General features: G+C 42.7%; 1 protein-coding gene across 14 annotated transcripts; it reads left to right on the forward strand.

Annotated features, from left to right (window-relative positions):
* Positions 1 to 873: 873 nt before the first annotated feature.
* trappc14 (trafficking protein particle complex 14) lies at positions 874 to 15,791 on the forward strand. Of its 14 annotated transcripts, none has more exons than XM_039609173.1 (12): positions 874 to 1,464; positions 3,899 to 3,982; positions 7,541 to 7,646; positions 7,842 to 7,928; positions 8,782 to 8,902; positions 9,020 to 9,167; positions 10,969 to 11,030; positions 12,330 to 12,502; positions 13,448 to 13,581; positions 13,816 to 13,961; positions 14,958 to 15,119; positions 15,589 to 15,791. In XM_039609173.1, the coding sequence occupies exons 1-11, from the start codon at positions 1,015 to 1,017 to the stop codon at positions 15,097 to 15,099; spliced, it is 1,653 nt and encodes a 550-aa protein (XP_039465107.1). In that variant the 5' UTR covers positions 874 to 1,014; the 3' UTR covers positions 15,100 to 15,119; positions 15,589 to 15,791. The 14 variants fall into 14 exon arrangements, 12 of the variants coding, with proteins under 12 accessions (XP_039465107.1, XP_039465110.1, XP_039465112.1 ...); XM_039609176.1 differs by lacking the exon at positions 15,589 to 15,791 and adding an exon at positions 14,600 to 14,659 and having other exon boundaries at positions 7,517 to 7,646; positions 14,958 to 15,093; XM_039609178.1 differs by lacking the exon at positions 15,589 to 15,791 and adding an exon at positions 14,600 to 14,659 and having other exon boundaries at positions 7,517 to 7,646; positions 13,816 to 13,946; positions 14,958 to 15,093.
* Positions 15,792 to 18,556: the final 2,765 nt, after the last annotated feature.

Consider the following 18,556-nt stretch of genomic DNA (forward strand, 5'->3'; position numbering starts at 1 on the left):
CTGAAATCTAGATCCAAGTTAAGACGCTCAAATTAAAGAAGAAACAATTTGAGTTTAAGCAACAGAATCATAATATCTACCAAAAAAAGTAGCATTTAACCTCTCGTGGCCATAAAATATGGAAGCTGATGTGTTCTGTTTGCCCAGCCCCACAAAGGTAGCATCAGTGAAACGGCCCTGACAGTACAGCAGGATGGTGCATGATGTAGCAGTCTCAGACTCATGTCCCCAAAGGAGGACAGAAATTAATTGCTGGGTCTTAGGAGGATATCGCCAACTGACACAGTTATAATGAAGTGGAAGCGACTGGGAATGAAAGAGGTTACCAACAGACCTCCAAAACTGTGGCCTTAATGTTACCTCATGAACAGAGTGCAGAGAGCTTCATGGATTTCAGTTCCATGCTCCCAGTGATGGGTACGACCCCTCCCTGTTCATGGATCAGACAGTGTGGTGTGGAAGAACCTGACAGAACACCTCAGGAATTAATTAGAGCAGAGATTGTGATTCAGGCTGTCTGGTTCATCATCAGTTTCTGACCTCACAAATGGTCAGAATGAACAAAATTTCCCATAAGCACATGACTGCACCTTGTCGAAAGCAAGGTTCCCAGGTGAGCTGATTAAGAATGAGATGTCAGGTTCGTGTGTGTGTGTGTGTGTGTGTGTGTGTTTGCAGATGAGCAAATATTTTTGGCAATACAGTGTCGCAGAGCTGTCAGTTTAGGGGCTGCATAGGCTTAGAGTTAAGCTTTAGTAGAATCCTGGAAGGTGACTTGTAAAATTATCTTATTATAAATGTTATTTATGTAAACTGCATCCTGGTACAGTATGGCTTCGTTTTTCTGGTTTTCGTCACTGACCTTTGATTGCATTGGTCTGATTCGTCTTCTCTACATCGATTAATCGTCCTGTTGTTTTGTCGCTATTAGTGAAAGGAAGCAGGATGCACACATCGGTGGGCGCTTTCAGTCAGCTCCTGTGAAATGCAGAGGCAGAGTCAGCCAACGCCACGATGGAGTCGCAATACAAGTTTTTTATGTATTTTCCTGTCGCCCAAATATCGAGTTTATCAGACGCAGCAAACTACACAACGCTTCCTCAGCGAAAGAACGTCTACCTCGGGGAGACTCTCCAGTTTCTGCTGGTGTTGCGGTCTCGGGGCTTAACGGACAGGGACGATGGTGCTCTGTCTTGGAAGGACCTGGGGGGTTCTTTGTGCGCTCTGGCGAGCGTGTGCGCCGCGGAGAGCTGGCGGCAGACACCGGCTGAGCAGTGTGACCGCATGAGCAGCTGCAGTGAAGACAGCGAGGATGTAGAGTCCGAGGATGTAGAGTGTAGGACCGCAGAACAGAGCGGAAGAAGACTGGGGGACAAGCAGACCTTCACACAGTGTAACCAACTTGTCAGTCATAAATGCTCACCCAGTAGTGCAGCGATGCACAACGAGACAGAACAAGCCAAGGTAAAATCAATAAGCCAGTACTGAAGAAGAGGAAGTCATAGATTTACACATATCTAATGTTTTTGCAGAACTGTCATCACTCATTATCGCATGTTACCTACAACGAGACAGGAACTATATAGTTTTTAAGTAACCTACACATATGTCCTGATTAGATAAAAAACCAGAGGGTGGTTTAGATTGTCTGTACTCGAGTAGAAGTGCAGATACTACTAGTAAAATTACTCCAGTAAAAGTTACAGTACTGATTCAACTTATTTACTCGAATAAAACAAGTAAAGGCTCTAAATGTGCTCAAAGTAAGGAAGTAAAGGAGGACGCTTCTGTTTTGTCCAAAGCTGACTGAACCCTGTGCTATATGAACATAATGATAGAATAATATCAGTAGAGGGGAACAAACTTGAGTCTATTTTTGATTTAATTATACTCAGCTTGAGTCTGAAGGAAAATCAAATCAAATCTACTTGCTGTTGCCTCCGTTGTAGAGGGGACTTTGCCTGTAAACAGGAAGTGTGCACAGTCAGAGGTTAAAGTGGGTTCAGCAGGTGGGGAACCTAAAACTGGTTGTCACGGCTCAGTGTGGGGAACTGAATCAAACTCACAATCATTTCTCCTGAGAGCTCCAGCAGCTGTTCTTAGTGTGCAGGCTGTGATCAGCTGACCTGCTGCTCTCTGTGGATGGACACACCTGGATTCAACCAGATGTGAGCAGATGTTTCATCCTCCACAGTTTATACTGTCTTTATACTAGATGCTATAAAGCTGGTATCAAGGTGGAATTCATCAGTGGATCTAAGCTCATCAAATTCATGTGACTCTCTGCTACATGTGATGTAAGCTAACTGTGGCCATGAACCCACAGCCACTGTGCACCAGGCACACACTGTGCTTTACTTTAAATCCTCACAGTGCAGCAAACTAACCTGCAGAGGGTTTTCATGCAGCCTTGTATAACAGTTCATCTCCCTTAGTTTGATTTGCAGCATGTTTCACATTTAAAAAACAGTCACATGTACAAACAAAGTATCTCGTTTCAAAAATCCCACTGACCTTTAAATGTAAGCTCTCTTCTTCCTGCCATGTCCGTCTGTCTTATCTGTCTGTCTGAGTGAAGTTAGCTCTTTCTTTTCTCTCCCTGTCAAATAAGCAGCTGGACCTTTAGCCGCAACACACTGTTACACAAACTGCACACAAACAATTTGTGTGTTTGCAGAAATGCTGCATTTGAAATGAGCTTCAGTAACACATTACTCCCTTTATGTTCGCTCGTCTTCTGTGGGGCTAACTAGATGCTGAAGCCCTGCAGCTCATGAAGCCCAGTTTTAACCCCTGACTTTGACACACTTCAGCTCTTTCATGCATCATCCTCTGGTGACGATTACACAACAGGACTGCCATGCATGTGTTACTGTTTAGACTTGAATCAGTTTGATGTTTGGAGGCTCGCAGTAACAAATAATAACTCCCCCTAAAGTAACGAGCCTGTTCTGAAAATGTAACGAATAAAAAGTACAGATATTTGTTTGAAAATTATTACGGCGTAAAAGTACAAGGTTATTTTTAGAAAAAAACCTACATAAGTACACAAACACTCTCAGCGCTCTCCTGTCTAGTCCCTATTGTTACAACCCGTCTGCGGGCCAGGAGATGGCATGGATGAGGCACTTGCTCCCCACCAACACCCACGCAGCCACAGGAAACAATCACTGGTCATTACATTTATTTACAAAGTAACGAGGGAAAAACAACCGAACAGGAGTGTCAACACATCAGGGTGAGCCGAGGCCAAAATAGTAAATCAAACAAAGCTGAGGTCTGATAGATGCCAACATACATGACCTCACAGAGGAAAGGAACCAAAATAAAGACAGAGTCTGACCTCCTGTCCAAAAACAGGAGAAATCGATGTGTTCAAAGTAACGGCAGCTCACCCAGCTGATCAGCTGTTAGGGGAAGCGTGTGAAGCGCTCCAGGCTTTATATATAAGGCAGGTGTTCAGGCTGGAACCAGTCATTCAGGAGCCGTACATCCATGCACCAGTCGCAGCACACTGCACAGTTCAATTACCATAACATGCTGAGTTAAGAGAGTTGCCATAACAAAGTTCGCTGTTCAGGAAAAAACACAAACACATACGACAAATGATCGTAAAACTATTCTTTAAATTGTAATTTATCAGCTGTTGTAAATGTCTAAACATAAATATCTGCAAACAGGAAAATGAAACGCACATACAATTAAAGCTAAACTAACATTAAGCGAGCACAGGTTTCATTTTTTATTAACCAAAGTTTTTTTTAAGAGTTTTGATTTTTCCAGACTTACCTGTGATGGCAGCTGTTAGATATAGTACTGTTGTGACTGATTGTTTAACTCAGTCCATATTATTTTATTTATTTAAACAAAAACATTGTCTTATGTTGATCTCCTGCAGTCTGCTTGGGTGTTGGAAGACCAGCTTATCTTCTGTCTCACTGTCTCTTTGGACAAGCTGCCAGTCAGTACACGTAAAGCCAAGGTTGGACACACTTGTATGCATGTACACTTAGTGTGTGTGTGTGTGTGTGTGTAGATGTAGATAGATTGGCAGTGCTGCAAACCCTCGGCCTTCTCTCAGTGAGCTTCATGATGTCGTCACCTGACATGTTTCCCCTCACAGGTGAGCCTGTCAGGGCTCATCTGTGGAGTTTTTTGCCTTCTTAATGAGGTTGGGATCATCAGGTGTGTTGTGCAGCAGTCAGGCTGGTGCACAGCTGACAGCCGTGTTTGACAACTGTTAGAATTCATATTACGGCAAGAACCAATCAGCTCAGTAAAGAGCAACAACAGCCCATCATTACTTTAAGAACTGAAGCTCAGTCAGTCTGGAAAACTGCTACAACTTTGAATGTGTCCAAGTGCAGACACAAAAACCATCAAGACTACGATGAAACTGTCTCACATGAGGACCAAGAGTCCCCTCTGCTGCTGAGGATACATTCATCCGAGTCACCAGCCTCAGAAATCACAAGTTAACAGCAGCTCAGATCAGAGCCCAGATAGATGCCACACAGAGCTCCAGTAGCATCTCTGCATGTTCAGAGGAGACTGTGTGAATCAGGCCTTTATGGTCAAACAGCTGCTGAAAAACCACGACTAAGGAAAAGCAACAAGCAGAAGAGATTTGTTTGGGCCAAGAAACACAAGGATGGAGATTAGACCATCTGTGCTTTGGTCTGATGAGTCCACATCTGAGATCTTTGGTTCCACCTGCTGAGTTTTTGTGTGATGGAGAAAATGTGAACGATGGTCTCTACATGGTTCCCACTGTGAAGCATGGCACACTGAACCATCATGGCTGCCACAGCATCCTGCAGCATCATCCCATCCAGTTTGTGTTTAGTTGGACCATCATTTATTTTCCCAACAGCACAATGACCCCAAACACACCTCCAGGCTGTGTGAGGGCTGTTTGACCAAGAAGGAGAGTGATGGAGTGCTGACCTGATGGCCTGGCCTCCACAGTCACCTGACCTAAACCCAGTGGAGATGGTTTGGGATGAGATGGAGCTCAGAGTGAAGGCAAAGGACCAACAAGTGCTCAGCATCTCTGAACTCCTTCAAGACTGTTGGAACCATTTCAGGTGACGACCTCATGAAGCTCATGGAGAGAAGGCCAAGAGTGAGCAAAGCAGGAATCAAAGCAAAGGATCTGAAATATCAAACATGTTTTGAGTTATTTCACACTTTTTTGTTTGATACAGAATTCCACATGTGTTCATTCATAGTTTTGATGCATTCAGTGAAGACAATTTAAATAATGTAAAAAACTTATATATGTATTATATAGGTAATAGTGCATACTGTATATATTGTTAGTGTTTGTTTGTTCTGTGCTTATTATTCCTAAATGGTACAAAACTGTTGAAAAGTCTTGACCCATCCCTGATTTCTTTACACACTCAAACAAATTACAGGAACATTTTTTAATCAAAGTAAAGCATTGAATAAATTCAACCCTTGGTATATTAATCTGGTCAGTTAAGTCGCAGAGGGGATTTTTAATCGGTCTCAGTTGCTTTGGTGTTAATTACATTAACTACAGGCCTACTAGAGGGCCAACAACGAGGCCACTCCATCCATCTATGCTTTCATTTTCTTCCACAAATCTGCGACCGGGTCACAGTGGCAACAGCCTAAGCAGAGAAGCCCAGACCTCCTGCCTCCCAACCACCACATCTAGCTTAGCTGGTAGGACTTGCCTGGAACACCTCACCCAGGAGGCACCCAAGTCCTGAAGAACCTCAATGGCCAAGATCCTCACACTGTGTCTAGCAGCCCTTTGGATTAAGCTCATTTCCGCTGCTTGTGTCCCAGATCACGTTGTTTTGGTCACTACCCACAGCTTGTGACCATAGGTGAGGGTAGGGACGTAGATTAACGTATAAATTGACAGCTTTGTTTTTACACTCAGCTATCTTGTCACCACGAGAGACCGGTACATCGTCTGCATCAGTGCAGCCACAGCACCAATCAATCTGTCGATCTTCTGCTCCCCTCTCCTCTGACTTGTGAACAAGACCCTCAGATACTTAAACTCCACCACTTGGGGCAGGAACTCGTCGCTGACCCAGAGTGGGTTCTCCACCCTTTGCCAGCTGAGGTACATGGCCTCAGACTTGGAGGTGCTGATAAAAACCAATTCATTTACCTCTTAACAGGTTCACCCTGAGTGGATGTGGCAAATGTGAAAGTAATGGAGAAGCCATGGGGAATGTTATGCTGCCTGTAATAATGCTCAGCATGACTGGTTTGTTTGTAGGTTAAGGAATGGGCAACCTCATCCATGGAGAGATGCACATACCTCTACAAGCTGGGCAACGGCAGCTTGATGGCCGTTAGGTGTCAGAGTGAAATCTTTGGAGCCGCTGTCAGATGATACGCTGGTGTAGCAGGTCCTGGGTTTCTTGTGTTGCACCACAATGGTCACTGGTCTCATGTGACAAGAGTATGATGAAGGAACTGATACTGTTGACCGGCCCCCACACATGCCTGACCTAAATCTAGACATTGTTTCGGTCAATCTGATGCTGCCAGATTGCACCTGAGATGATCCAGGAGCTCAGTGATACCCTGGATCAGTTCTGCCTGATGTTGTCAGGCGTGCACACTCCTGAGTAGCAATGTTATTATAATTAACCAAAACTAAACTAAAAACAAAAACTAGATGATAAAAAAATGTAAAACCTAACTAAAGTAAACGGGCAGTAAAAGCATACCTGAAGAGAAAAACACACAATGGATCACAACATCAGAGCCCGCATCTAAACATTATTGAAGTAGTGTGAGATCATCTTGACAGACAACAACCCTAGAAGATTTCTGGAAAGCCCTTCAAGAAGCCCGGAAAAATCTTCCTGAAGACAGAAATGACAAGAAAGCTTATCTTATCTACAAACTCTTGTTTTTGTCTTATTTCCACTGTGGTGGACTGCACTCACACGCAGTGTACAGGAAGTGTGTTGCTGAGTTTTGTGGTGCGATGTAGTCAGGTGTTGTTAGTTCAAGAATAACGTTGGAGTGAGAGCTCTCGTGTCGTCTGTGTTTACCTCCACATCGGTGACCCCTGACTCGAACACGGGCCGAGGATGACGCCGGCTCCGCTCTGGACGCATCAGCGGCCGCTGGCCCTCTGCCTCCTGCTGCAGCTGCGTCTGCTGTGGCGCTTAAGCTGCCGGACTTTTGGCTCCATGATCTCCTGTCGTGGTTCGTGCACATGGAGGCTCAGTTCGCCCTTCGCGGCATCGCTGCTGAACCGGGGCCGTGGAGACCTGGCTGAGGGGAAACCAGCCTGGGGACAAGGCTGCCACTGGCAGTCAGGAACAGCTGCAGACAACCTGAGCCTCAGTAAAACTTTATGTATTTCCCATTTTCCTAGCAAAATATAAAGAAATTAGCGGTGGCTTAAGACTTTTGCATAGTACCCTGTATGATGAACTCCAGAGGTGGAACCTGTAGCTGAATGCAATTCCCTGGTCCTGTTTTCTCTGTGCCTGCCTCTCTGTGATGACAGATTGTAGTCACTGTGTGGAAGCAGATGGAGGAAAATGCAGAATTAAGGGAGCTTGGCTACCTGACTCTGCTGCAGTTTAGGAGTCCAACCTGCACCTTCAGACAAGATCTTAGCACCTTCAAGACACAAGGTAAACACACCATCTCGCAACATACTGAATGATCTATGTGTGTCACAAGAGTTAAAAAGGATTGTGGTCTAGAACCTACAACTAATGAGGTTATAAGACTAGGAAACCAGTATCTGTCCCATTGGATTACATATAAATTATAATTCCATTGTCCAGTCTGACAGTAAACAAACACCATGGTTTCCTCTTTCCTAGTCAGCACTACTCTGGATGTTCTTCCACCTCCCAGTGTCCAGTGTAGACAGATGACTGTTTCTGGAAAACATCTGACCGTCCTCAAGGGTAGAACAGCAGCTCATGCACACACGGACACAAAACGTGGACTTTTATTACTTTTTTATTGTATTTTCCCAAATCTGGATCTCTCCCAAACAACAGCTTCCTGTCTCAGTATTAAGTGAAACAGCAGCCGCTTAAACTAAAGCAGCTACGTGTAATGTTGATCATTAATGATGTCAGACGCCACACAGTTAAGCGCCATGATTCACTACTAAACAATGTGATACATGGTTTCAAATCCTTTTTGTTATTATTAATGTCAATATTATATTGACATTTTTCATTAAACGGTTCTCAAATGAAACTTAATATTTGAGTGTTTCTTAGATTTAGGCAAGTGTCTCATTTTTCCCGCATAGTTAGTCAAGTAAGAAGTTTGTTGCCAGGAACATTCCTAATATAAACCCAAGCGGGTTTAAATGCCCCAGTAGGGGGCAGCCCACTGAGGTTTAAATAGGGTTTAATTACGTGTGACTCGCCACTATTTGATTTTAGAGCTAAAGTAGCTTCTTGGATGTGAGATGAAACGTCTCCAAGAACCTTACAGAAGCCCAGCTGCTCCCTTTCTGAGCTCCGTGACGTAGTCCTGCCTCATTTTTGTGTAATCAAAGTAAACGTCTGTCACGCTACCTTCATCTGATTTTTACTGCATTTTAAACTTGTTCAAATTGAACAAAGGAAACAAAATGAATATACACAATATACAATACTATTCTGTTAAACATACCAAAAATGGGGAATTTGAATGGTCCAGAAAACTGCGTCAAGTTAGCAAAACACCAAAATGATGCAGTTGTACCTGGAAGTACAATAAGCTCATAAACAGCTGATGATTAGTGGGTTACTTTTTCCTCAGTGATGAACTGCAGCTCACAGGACAGAATGTGTGTCAAAGATGTGAAGATTCTTCCAAACTATAACTCGTCTTACCTTCCCATGATGCCTGATGGCTCAGTTCTCGTAGTCGACAACGTCTGGTAAGTACATATGCACTCAGTGTGCAAATGCTTTGTGAGCAGGGAAGTAATTGGCAAGTTGTTTTCTGTGTTCTTTAGCCTCCTAATGAGCATAACGGTTTATACTTTCTATTAAAGCCACCAGTCAGCGGAGATCACCATGGCTTCATTCTGTCGGATAGACAACAGATCATCACATCTACCTTGTATGCTCAGTGCCCTGGAGGAGCAGACCTTCATGTTTCAGCTGCAGCTACAAGAGAAAGAAGAACAGCAATCCAGCAAGGTGAGAAGGCACAATGGAGTGTGTGTCCTTACTTTTTTAAAACCAGTGCGATTTTGTGAAAACAAGTTTAGTGCAAAGTTAAAGCTGCCAAATGATTACAATAAATAGTAAGTAAGTAAAGTTTATTTCTATATTACCTTTCACAGACACAAAGTGTCACAAAGACACAAAGCTTTACAAGGTAAAAACACAATACAGTCATAAATACATCATAAAACCTGGTGTAATTAAAAGCTTTTTGAAGGTCTCCACCAAGTCCAGACACAGTAGAAATAAAGGAAGTGATTGTATAGCATTTTGCTTGTACTAAATTATTTTGCATAAACTGTGCCTCACTCACTATCTGTTTAACGTCTCCCATGAACTAACACTGGCCTCACTGCGTCAAGTGTGTGTGTGTAGAGCATAAGGCCCATTTGTAGTGCACATGCTTACAACTAAGTGACAGGAGTGCTCTTGCTATGCTAAAGGGAGAAAATGATATTACTATTACTAATGTGATATGATAAAAATGTATGATTAATACATCAGAAAAGAAATCTGCCACGTCGCAGTGCTGCATTCATTACTGGTCACCACAGTTTCTATCACAGAGGTTAGAACATGCCATAGGAATTAAAGGTACTGTGCCTTTTCTGTTTACTTTACACATGCTTCCTTTAGCCTGTATTATTCAAACTCTTGCAGTCTCAGGCGCCTGCTCTGTCTGCCAGTAGCTGGGGATTCACTCCTCTAGTATTCCTGCTGATTCCTTTCTGTGCGCCGCTCATGTATTGAACCATATGCCTGTTCAGCCTCCGATATGATGCCTGACAGGAGCTTCCATGTGGTACTGAGGCAGGTTATTGGCCTGTGGTTGGATGGGGCCGGTTCTCATGCTTGCTGTATTTCTTTCTACTTCAATACCGATAACTTCCCTCCACGCTACCTTGATCTTGACCTCTAGTCTCCTTCTCCAGGGTACTGAAGGAATTGATTAGTCTCTGTGATGGTTACAGTAGGAACTGTCCGTAGTGCTGCATTCACATCATCTAGCAGACCTTCAGAGGGTACTTTACGTAATCTTGGTAACTGAATATGGAGGGTCCAAATTTAAAGCTTCACTATGATCCTACCTTTCAGGTCAGTTTCTCTCACACTCAACGCTCCTTCTTCCATCGTACCTGGGCTTGGTACCCAAGCTCGGGGTGATGATGATATCTCCCCCCAACTTGTCTTCCTGGCTCTTCCTTGCCGTAGCCTGTGTGTTGTACCTCGTCAGTCTCTAGCTGTGACAGCAGTTCCTTCTTCAAAATGTTAGAACACTGAGTTAGTAGTTGTTTCGCTGACAATCTGGATGCTGGAGATATCAGAGGTCCCACATCCTGTTCATGTAACCTCTTCTCCTGGGGTTACTTGCATATTAGCACTCCAACAGTGCCCTGTTCTCATCTCTTGCCCACTTGAGCCTTCTTGTTTCAGTACACTTCTCATCAGTATCCTGGTTCCTCAACACCTGACAGGGACCTTGTTAATCCTGGTGACAGTATGGTTTCACTTTTCTGTCTCTCGCTCATATCCAAGGTAGGCTTGGTTAGCATGGGGCATCTAGCACAGGGACCTTATCCCACCTGTAAAAGTGAAAATTTAATAAGGATGCATGGAAATCACATGGAAAGACCAAACCTCATAATGCCTCCCATCACCTTGTCACTTCTCTGCCCTCTATGGGGCTTTCAGCCTCCTGGAGAGTCCAGTGTGAGAGGTAGAGGGGTCGAAGAGGAGGTTTTAATTATTAAATAATGTTGTTGTCTTTTCATAGGGTTTGGAAGTCCCATTGTTGGCTGTCCTACAGTGGCACAGTCCAGTACATCCTGCCATGAGGTAACTATTTGTCTTCTGTTGAGGTATTTCTGTAGCAGTAGCAGTACATAACAATCTTGGAGCAGTACTGTCTGCATGTACTGTCTATATGAAACGACTGCCGTGTATTTTAAAGTAATTACAGCCGCTGCTTGCATCCAGTAAAGGATGGCAAACAGGCTTCAAGTTCCCTTTGAGTTTTTATTTATATGAGTTTATTTAACAGAAATAACATTAATGTCCCAGTTGATCACTATTTCACATGAGTCACTAGAGGGCGCCAAAGGATCATCATAATGCTGCAGGCTTCTAAATACAAATAACTTTTAATCTAATCCTGTATTTTTGGATCTATTATGTTATTTGACTGAACACAAACATATAACAGGATTTATAGAAAATTAAAAATTTTCTATAAAAAATTCCTAAAAAATATATTGATTAATTTCACCAACTGTGGCAAACTAAACACAATTTTTTAAACAATTTAAGAGACAATATTTATATGAGTTAAAAAAACTCTACAAATATTCTGTAATATCTATTATCAATAAGAACTGAGTGGATGTATGCACCCTGTACATACAGACTGCAGCATCTATGCAGCTGCACTACATTAGACCTTTGACCTCTATGCATTGCTGTAGAAGGACAGCAACTGCTCAATAAAACCTAGAAGGAGTAACATGAAACCAGTAAAACGAACCCTTTTCCACTTTCCACAACCAAAGTGTTTTTTTAACTCACACCTTGTGTTGCATTAGGCAGCACGGCGGCGCTGCCATTAGCACTGCAAGAGGATCCTGAGTTCAGTTCCAGCGCCTGGGACCTTTCTGTGTGGGTTTGCATGTTTGCGTGGGTTCTCTTCCTCCCACAGTCCAAAGACCAAAGATTAGTGGGATTAAGTTAACTTATAATTCTAAATTGTCCACAAGTACGACTGTGAGTGGGAATGGTTGTCTGTCTCTATGTTAGCCCTGCAACTGACTGGCGACCTGTCCGGGGTGCACCCCGCCTCTCGCCCTGTGGTAGCCGGGATAGGTTCCAGCCCCCGTGACCCTGACAGGGATAAGTGGAAGAGGATTGATGGGCACATTGTATCATTTTATGTGTGTGCCTTTGTGTGTGAAATACAAAATGTATTAAAGAAGAAACCAAAACAGTCTCAGTTTAAGAACATTAAATAACTTTTTTCTGTTTATAATTGTATAGAAATTGAAATTGTGGTCCCGTTGTGCTATTTCCTTTCTCTTATGAGAAGAATGTCTGCTATGATATGGTCTAATTATAGAAATATAATACTTATCATGCTCTCTCCAGATGCATCTCTACTTGTTACTCGATACCCAGTGTTCACTTAAATCGTCCAGAGTTGGTGATGATGGCGTCCTGCCCAAGGACCGTCAGGCCTCAACAACACTTCTGGGTGAAATACACACTGCTCAACAATTTGCAAGATTTCCTGGCTGTTCGTCTGATCTGGAATTCAGAGGGTGAGTATCAAATCCTACAGACAGGTCCTAGTGTGTGGGAAATAATTATTTGCTCCCTCTCCTGAATGTGGTAGTTTCATTTTAATGGAGAGACAGAATATCAACCAAAAAATCCAGAAAAAAACACACTACATGAAAGAAAATTGAGATGTAAATTGATTTACACCAAGCAAATACTTGGTGCAGAAACCCTTGTTGGCAAGCGCAGTGGTAAGACATTTCTTATCACCAGGTTTCCACAGTCTCAGCAGGGATTTTGGCGTGCTCTGGTTTAGGTCTCCTGGCTGCTGCTTTGCATCTCAAAGCTTCAGCTCCTTCTTTAGCCATGCACTGTGCATGTAAATGGTAGCAAAACTTTAAAATGTGTAATCTGTTGCCACTGCTGTGTATTTGTGTCTGGCTAAATAAGCCAGATATGCAGGTTCTATCTATGAATGTGCTGCAGTGGTGGTTTTAGGGGCAAACCCCCCGAGCATTGTGCTCTATTGCTAGTGAAGCATAAATAGCTCCACCTTGCTAAGAACCAAAGCAAATCCCGTTTTTTCTTGCTTTTCCGAGTTACTGGAACGCGCACAGCTCACGGGACATCACACATTCCAGTTCCAACATCCAACTTTTGAAACAAATTAAACACATCGCCTCGGTACTGCAGGCACCAAGCTCTTATTGTGAGAGCTTGGTGATCAATCCAGACTAGTTGTACAAGTGGACTGCAGGAACACAAGCATATGAAATACCAATATTTCTATGGCATGGTTCCTGTTTTTAATGGTCAGAATCACTGAGCTGCTGCTCTTCTCTTCAAATGCTTCATGCTTGGATTCTTGATTTGGATAAATATTCTCTGCTCCAATCCTATATCGGATTCCTAATCCAGTCTAAATTCTCACTCTTCCCCCTGCTTATGTTTGTTACCTGCTCCTCACTGTCCATGCATCCATCTAGCAGGAAGTCAGCAGGATCCCAGTGTGGGAGCGGTTGTGTGCCAGTCTCCACTCAACAACCTGGGCCAGTGTAAGAAAGGCTCCATACTGTCCTTCACTGTGGCCTTCCAGATTCTCAAAACTGGGATTTTTGAGGTACCAAAGGAAATAAGTTGTTAAATGTATTGACATTGTCGTAATATTAACAGTACACAAACCCAGCCCAGTAAATCCTGTTTATGCTCAGTTTAATGTTTGATCCTTGAAGAACTTTAAACCAGGAATTACTACACCGCTCATACTGCTGGATTGTTTTTATTTGGCACAGTTTTGATTGACAAAAAATGTAAGTAATGGCTTTCCATCTTCCACATGTCTATAACGCGGCAGCTGAGCCAGCATATGACGTTTACAGCTTCTGTGCCTGCACCGCCCACGGAGCCTCAGTCACCTTTGAAAAACACCTTCGGAGGACATAGCCTGAGCCGGTTAAAGAGCTTCCCCCACCACCAGCCATTTTGGTCAGTAAATCTCAGGTATGGAGGGTCATTGTACAAGACTGCTTCTCAAACTGTGGAGCATCGAGATACTTCCACTGGGGTGTGGGTGACTGTGAAAAAAAGGTTTGTATTAAATGAGTAAAGTTAAGTTGAATTAATTGAAAACTGTAAAAAGGGAGGAAATGACCTTTTATCAACTTGGGTGGGCGAGGGGAGCCTGTAGCAGCCATTCAGTCATGTCCCTCAGAGTGTCCTGTGCTGGGGGGTGTGGGTTGTCTGGCACGTAGGAACAGGCCATCCAGTCCTTGTACAACCGTTTCAAGAGTTTGGTCTGCAGCGATTGAACTTCGTCAGGCTCATTTCTGTTTCTGGGATTGGGGGAGCGTTGGACTGGAAGGCTTCCAGTTTGGTGGCCTCAAAATTTCTGATTTTGGAAGATGATGGTGTTCTGTTGGCTTGTGGCCTGTGGTCATGAGCTTTGGGTTGTGACCAAGATCACAGATACAAGCAACAGAAATGAGCTTTCTCCAAGGGGTGGCTGCCCTTTCCCTTAGAGATGGTGAGAAGTTCAGTCATTCAAGAGGTGCTCAGAGTCGAGCTGTTGCTTCTCCAAATGGAAATGAGCCAGGTCATTGTTTCGGGGATTTATAGGTTGCCTCTTTGGCTCCTCTCAGGTCAGGTGTTCCAAGGTGTCCCACCTGGAGGAAACCCTGGGGCTGACCCAAGACAAACTGGTAAGACTATATCTCTCCGCTGCCATGGAAACGACTTGGCGTCCCCCTGAATAAGCTGTGGGAGGAGACTGGAGACTTCTCTGCTTAGGTTGTTTCCAGATAAGAAGAAGAAGAAGATGGAAATTCTTTTGAGTTATGTCAGATTTAAGCCAAATATATTTATATAAAAGATTCACATAATAGATGATACACTTTTTAGAGACATTGTTGTAGTTGTGCAAGATTGGAGACGCATTTGAGACAATCTTTCATATTGCAGTCCACAGTGATGTCTGTGATATCTTTGTTCTGGGTCCAGGTCAGGAGCTATGGTGGAGCTCCAGACAACAACCTCTCCTGCAGGAACTGTTAATCGAGCCCCTCACCTGTCCCCCGATCCCAGCTTTGTTTCACTGGTAAAAATAGCCAAGAGAGAGTGTAAGGTGCTAGTGCTGGAATGAATCAATGATGTACACAAAAGGTAGGAAACTCTGGTGCATCTACTGTTTAACATTACCTGTTTTATTTAGGTGAAACATTAACCCCCTTCTGTAGTTTAAATACTGCGTTGCACAATCAAAACGGACTGGCTCTTAATCAAATGTTGTAAAAATAAGACAAAACTTATTAGACAAAACATTCACCTTCTGGCTGTAGAAAAACAAAACAACAAGCTATCACGGGACAAAGCAACACGACAGCCCAAAGAAGTGTTAGTAACCTTTGTCCAAGCTGACTGGAAGGAGCAGTTTGTTGAGAAGTAACTTTAGACGCCCTAAAATTAATTGAAATGAAATTTGTATTTTGATTATTTGCCATCAAGTGGATAGTGGTGAAAAATGTCCATCTATCAAAATGTACACAAATGTAAATCTACTGCAAACTGGTCTAATGTTGGTACATTTCCTAGAAGCATTTTAAACTTCTTCTCACTCTGTTTGTCTGTTCAGGTGATCTGGACTGTGGGAGCTTATGACAAAAGCATCACTGTCCTGTGGCTGTGCTTCAACACAGAGCAGCCGTCACATCTTTGTCTTCATCCCAAGAAGAAGCAACAATCATACTATAATAAATGCTAAAGATGGAGTCAGTGAATGAGGAATGAAACATGAATCAGAGGACTGGTGCTGATGAGATTCTGATGTGAGCTCAGGTTAGTGGAGGGATACTTCTGTTTGTTACGCTTCTGATGACAAATTCCCTCCATCACATCAACATTTTTGTTTACTTTAAAGATTTTCTTCACACCTTTTAAAAATGTTTGTTTTTGCTAAAACTGTTTAACTGTGTATCACTGTTATTCATACACGTCTCTGTTTATGCTTGAATCTGTTGGTTTCACTCGAGTTTCCTTTTAGGATCATTGAGTCAGGCTCAACAGCGTAAAGTAAGCTCCAGTATGTTTCATGTCTCACAATGTGGACGTGATAGTACAACTTTACGTTTTTGTAAAGAAATGTTTTTTTGTTTTTGTTTTGTTTTGCATACTGTGCTGTCAACAAACCATGATGTCATCATGTTTCAATTTAACATGTCAAAGGTTTACAGCTGGATCTTGGCTTCTTGCCTCAAACTTAAAGGATTTATGTCTTAAACTATTCTTCTGTCAGCCTCTATGGTTTGCACTGACACTGAGGGGCTAAAAGTTTAGTTTTATAATAGGATCCAGTCAGAGTGTGTTGAGCCTTTGCAGTAGTTACTTACTTTCAGTTTATATTATCTTTTGATTTAACTTCTAGCAGCACTGTCTAATATTTCAGACCTTCCTGCTGTGATATTTGCCCCCTCCTTCATTTCCTTTGTGTTTTTCATTTATTAGACTTGCATTATCATAAAAAAGACAATAACCAGAGTAAATATCCCAGCAGCTGAGCTGGTGGGCAGCGCAGACGCTCAACTTTGTGAACATGGACCAAAAATGGGCCCAATGTGGCTTAGAAACAGCTGCTCGATTTTTTTTACATAAAAAAACTTAACAATTATAAAATTTGTACTTTAGCTGTGAATACAATTTTTGCTGACACTGATTTCATTGCATTATCATAAAACTGCTTTTTCTGTGCAGTAGAAAACGAGCGATTCTGTAGGAGGCTGACAGTTTAAAGAGGGCGTACAGTGGGATGCAAACGTTTGTGCAACCTTGTGAATAGTCATTATTTTCCTGTATAAATCGTTGGTTGTTACAGTAATTATTGCACTTTCTGTAAATCCAATAAACTTCATTTCTTAAAAATATCATTGTGTGTGTCTCCTATATGATATATTTAACTGACATTTTTATTGTATCTCAACTGATACTTGTCATATTTGTATCTGCGCCTAAAAAGATAAAAAAGTTTTCCATGCTAAACTTTTGCTCCACCTCCTGCAGTTCTCCCTCTGAGACACTAGATGTCTGCTGTTATCTAAATGAAGACGTGCAGCATTGCAACTGGTGCAGCGCTCAGATGTGTCCTTTCTCATGTATATTGTTATGAAATCAGGTGAGACAATTAAACATCAACATAACAGTTACAGGTAATGCAGTGACTGTCAACAGAAGAGTGAAATACATTTGGTGTTTCTAGAAAGATCTTTCAGCTCCAAGCTGCTCACAGACTGTATTCATTCAAGTGACAAACACAACTGGTGGAGGCAAACTATCTTGTATATACAGCAAATATGGGGCAGACTTCAAATCTATTGAGCCATGTTTGAAAGTCTTTCCAGGTGAGTTTGATCCAGGAGGGTCTGAAGCCAGTCTCAGACAGAGTCTTGTGCAGAGACTGTAGTCCAGGACAGAGTAGCAGCAGAGTTGTCCAGATACACTGATGATCCTCTGTCAGATCCAGAGGGACACTCACAGGTTTGATGCTGGACTCTACATTGTGTTTGACAGTGGAGCTGTTCTCAGCCCAGTTCACTCTGCACACTGGGCTGTCATCTGCACTTCATCTCTGTCATTCACTGCTGGATGAAGCTCCATCCCACAAACCAGTGATCATGGCCCAGTCAGAGTCCCATCTACAGAGAGTTGCTGCTGCTGCTGCAATCTCTGGATCATCATGGTGACAGATGCTCCTCTCTCCCCCTCACATTCAGAGATGGTCTTTACCATCATCACCACCTGCAGAGACTCCGAAGGAAACCAGAGGAGATAAACTCCCTGTTTCCAGGATGTTTCATCAGCATCATTCAGTGATGTCCACTGGCCTGTATAAATAGACTGCAGCAGGGACTGATGAGGCTGGGACTGTACTGTTGACTCAGAGTTGCTTCACTTTTGTATAATCTTTGCCAATTTTGCATTAACAGTTGATGAAAATGTTTTTCTGTTTGTGTTTGGACCTGATCATTCATTAGAAGAAGCTTTTGGCGCAGTGTTTCTGAGCTCTGTAAGCCACAACAACCCGTGTTTAGAAAAAGATGGTTCCAAATGTTAACTGGAGGAATTCCATCCAAACATCTGGGATCACTAAGGTCTTCCTCACCTAGTCAGACTGTTGTCCTTCTTCACTGGATCAGCTGGAGCTTTCTTTAGGTCCATGAATGCAGTCATTGGTCTTCTTGATGTTTTGTTCTTCTGCCTGATTGGCTGTGTTTGATCAAAATATGTCAGCCAAAACTATGGTGACCAGAAAGGTCCCGAAACAAAGTATTTATATCCAATCCTGAAGCCTGTCACCATTCTCCTCTATATATTCACTGAGATATATGCAGCTTTACATAACACTGGATCTTTGTTTCATCCTATATATATATTAGTATATATACTGCTATACAGCACCACCCACTCACTCCATCATATATACTGACCACAGAGTCACCAGTCTGTATATCTGGACTATGCTGAAGATCAGACATATGCTTCACATCTGGACTCTTCAGGTTGTTTAATTATATATCCAGCTATATAGATATATATATATATACTTCATA

Source organism: Oreochromis aureus, linkage group 3 (genome assembly GCF_013358895.1).
Source record: "Oreochromis aureus strain Israel breed Guangdong linkage group 3, ZZ_aureus, whole genome shotgun sequence".
Taxonomy (NCBI): Eukaryota; Metazoa; Chordata; class Actinopteri; order Cichliformes; family Cichlidae; genus Oreochromis; species Oreochromis aureus.

Coding starts and splice junctions, on each gene's coding strand:
- trappc14 (XM_039609170.1), top strand. CDS start 1,015: ATGGAGTCGCAATACAAGTTTTTTATGTATTTTCCTGTCGCCCAAATA. Junction 9,168..10,968: donor AAGAACAGCAATCCAGCAAG/GTGAGAAGGCAC, acceptor GTCTTTTCATAG/GGTTTGGAAGTCCCATTGTT. Junction 11,031..12,329: donor CCAGTACATCCTGCCATGAG/GTAACTATTTGT, acceptor TGCTCTCTCCAG/ATGCATCTCTACTTGTTACT.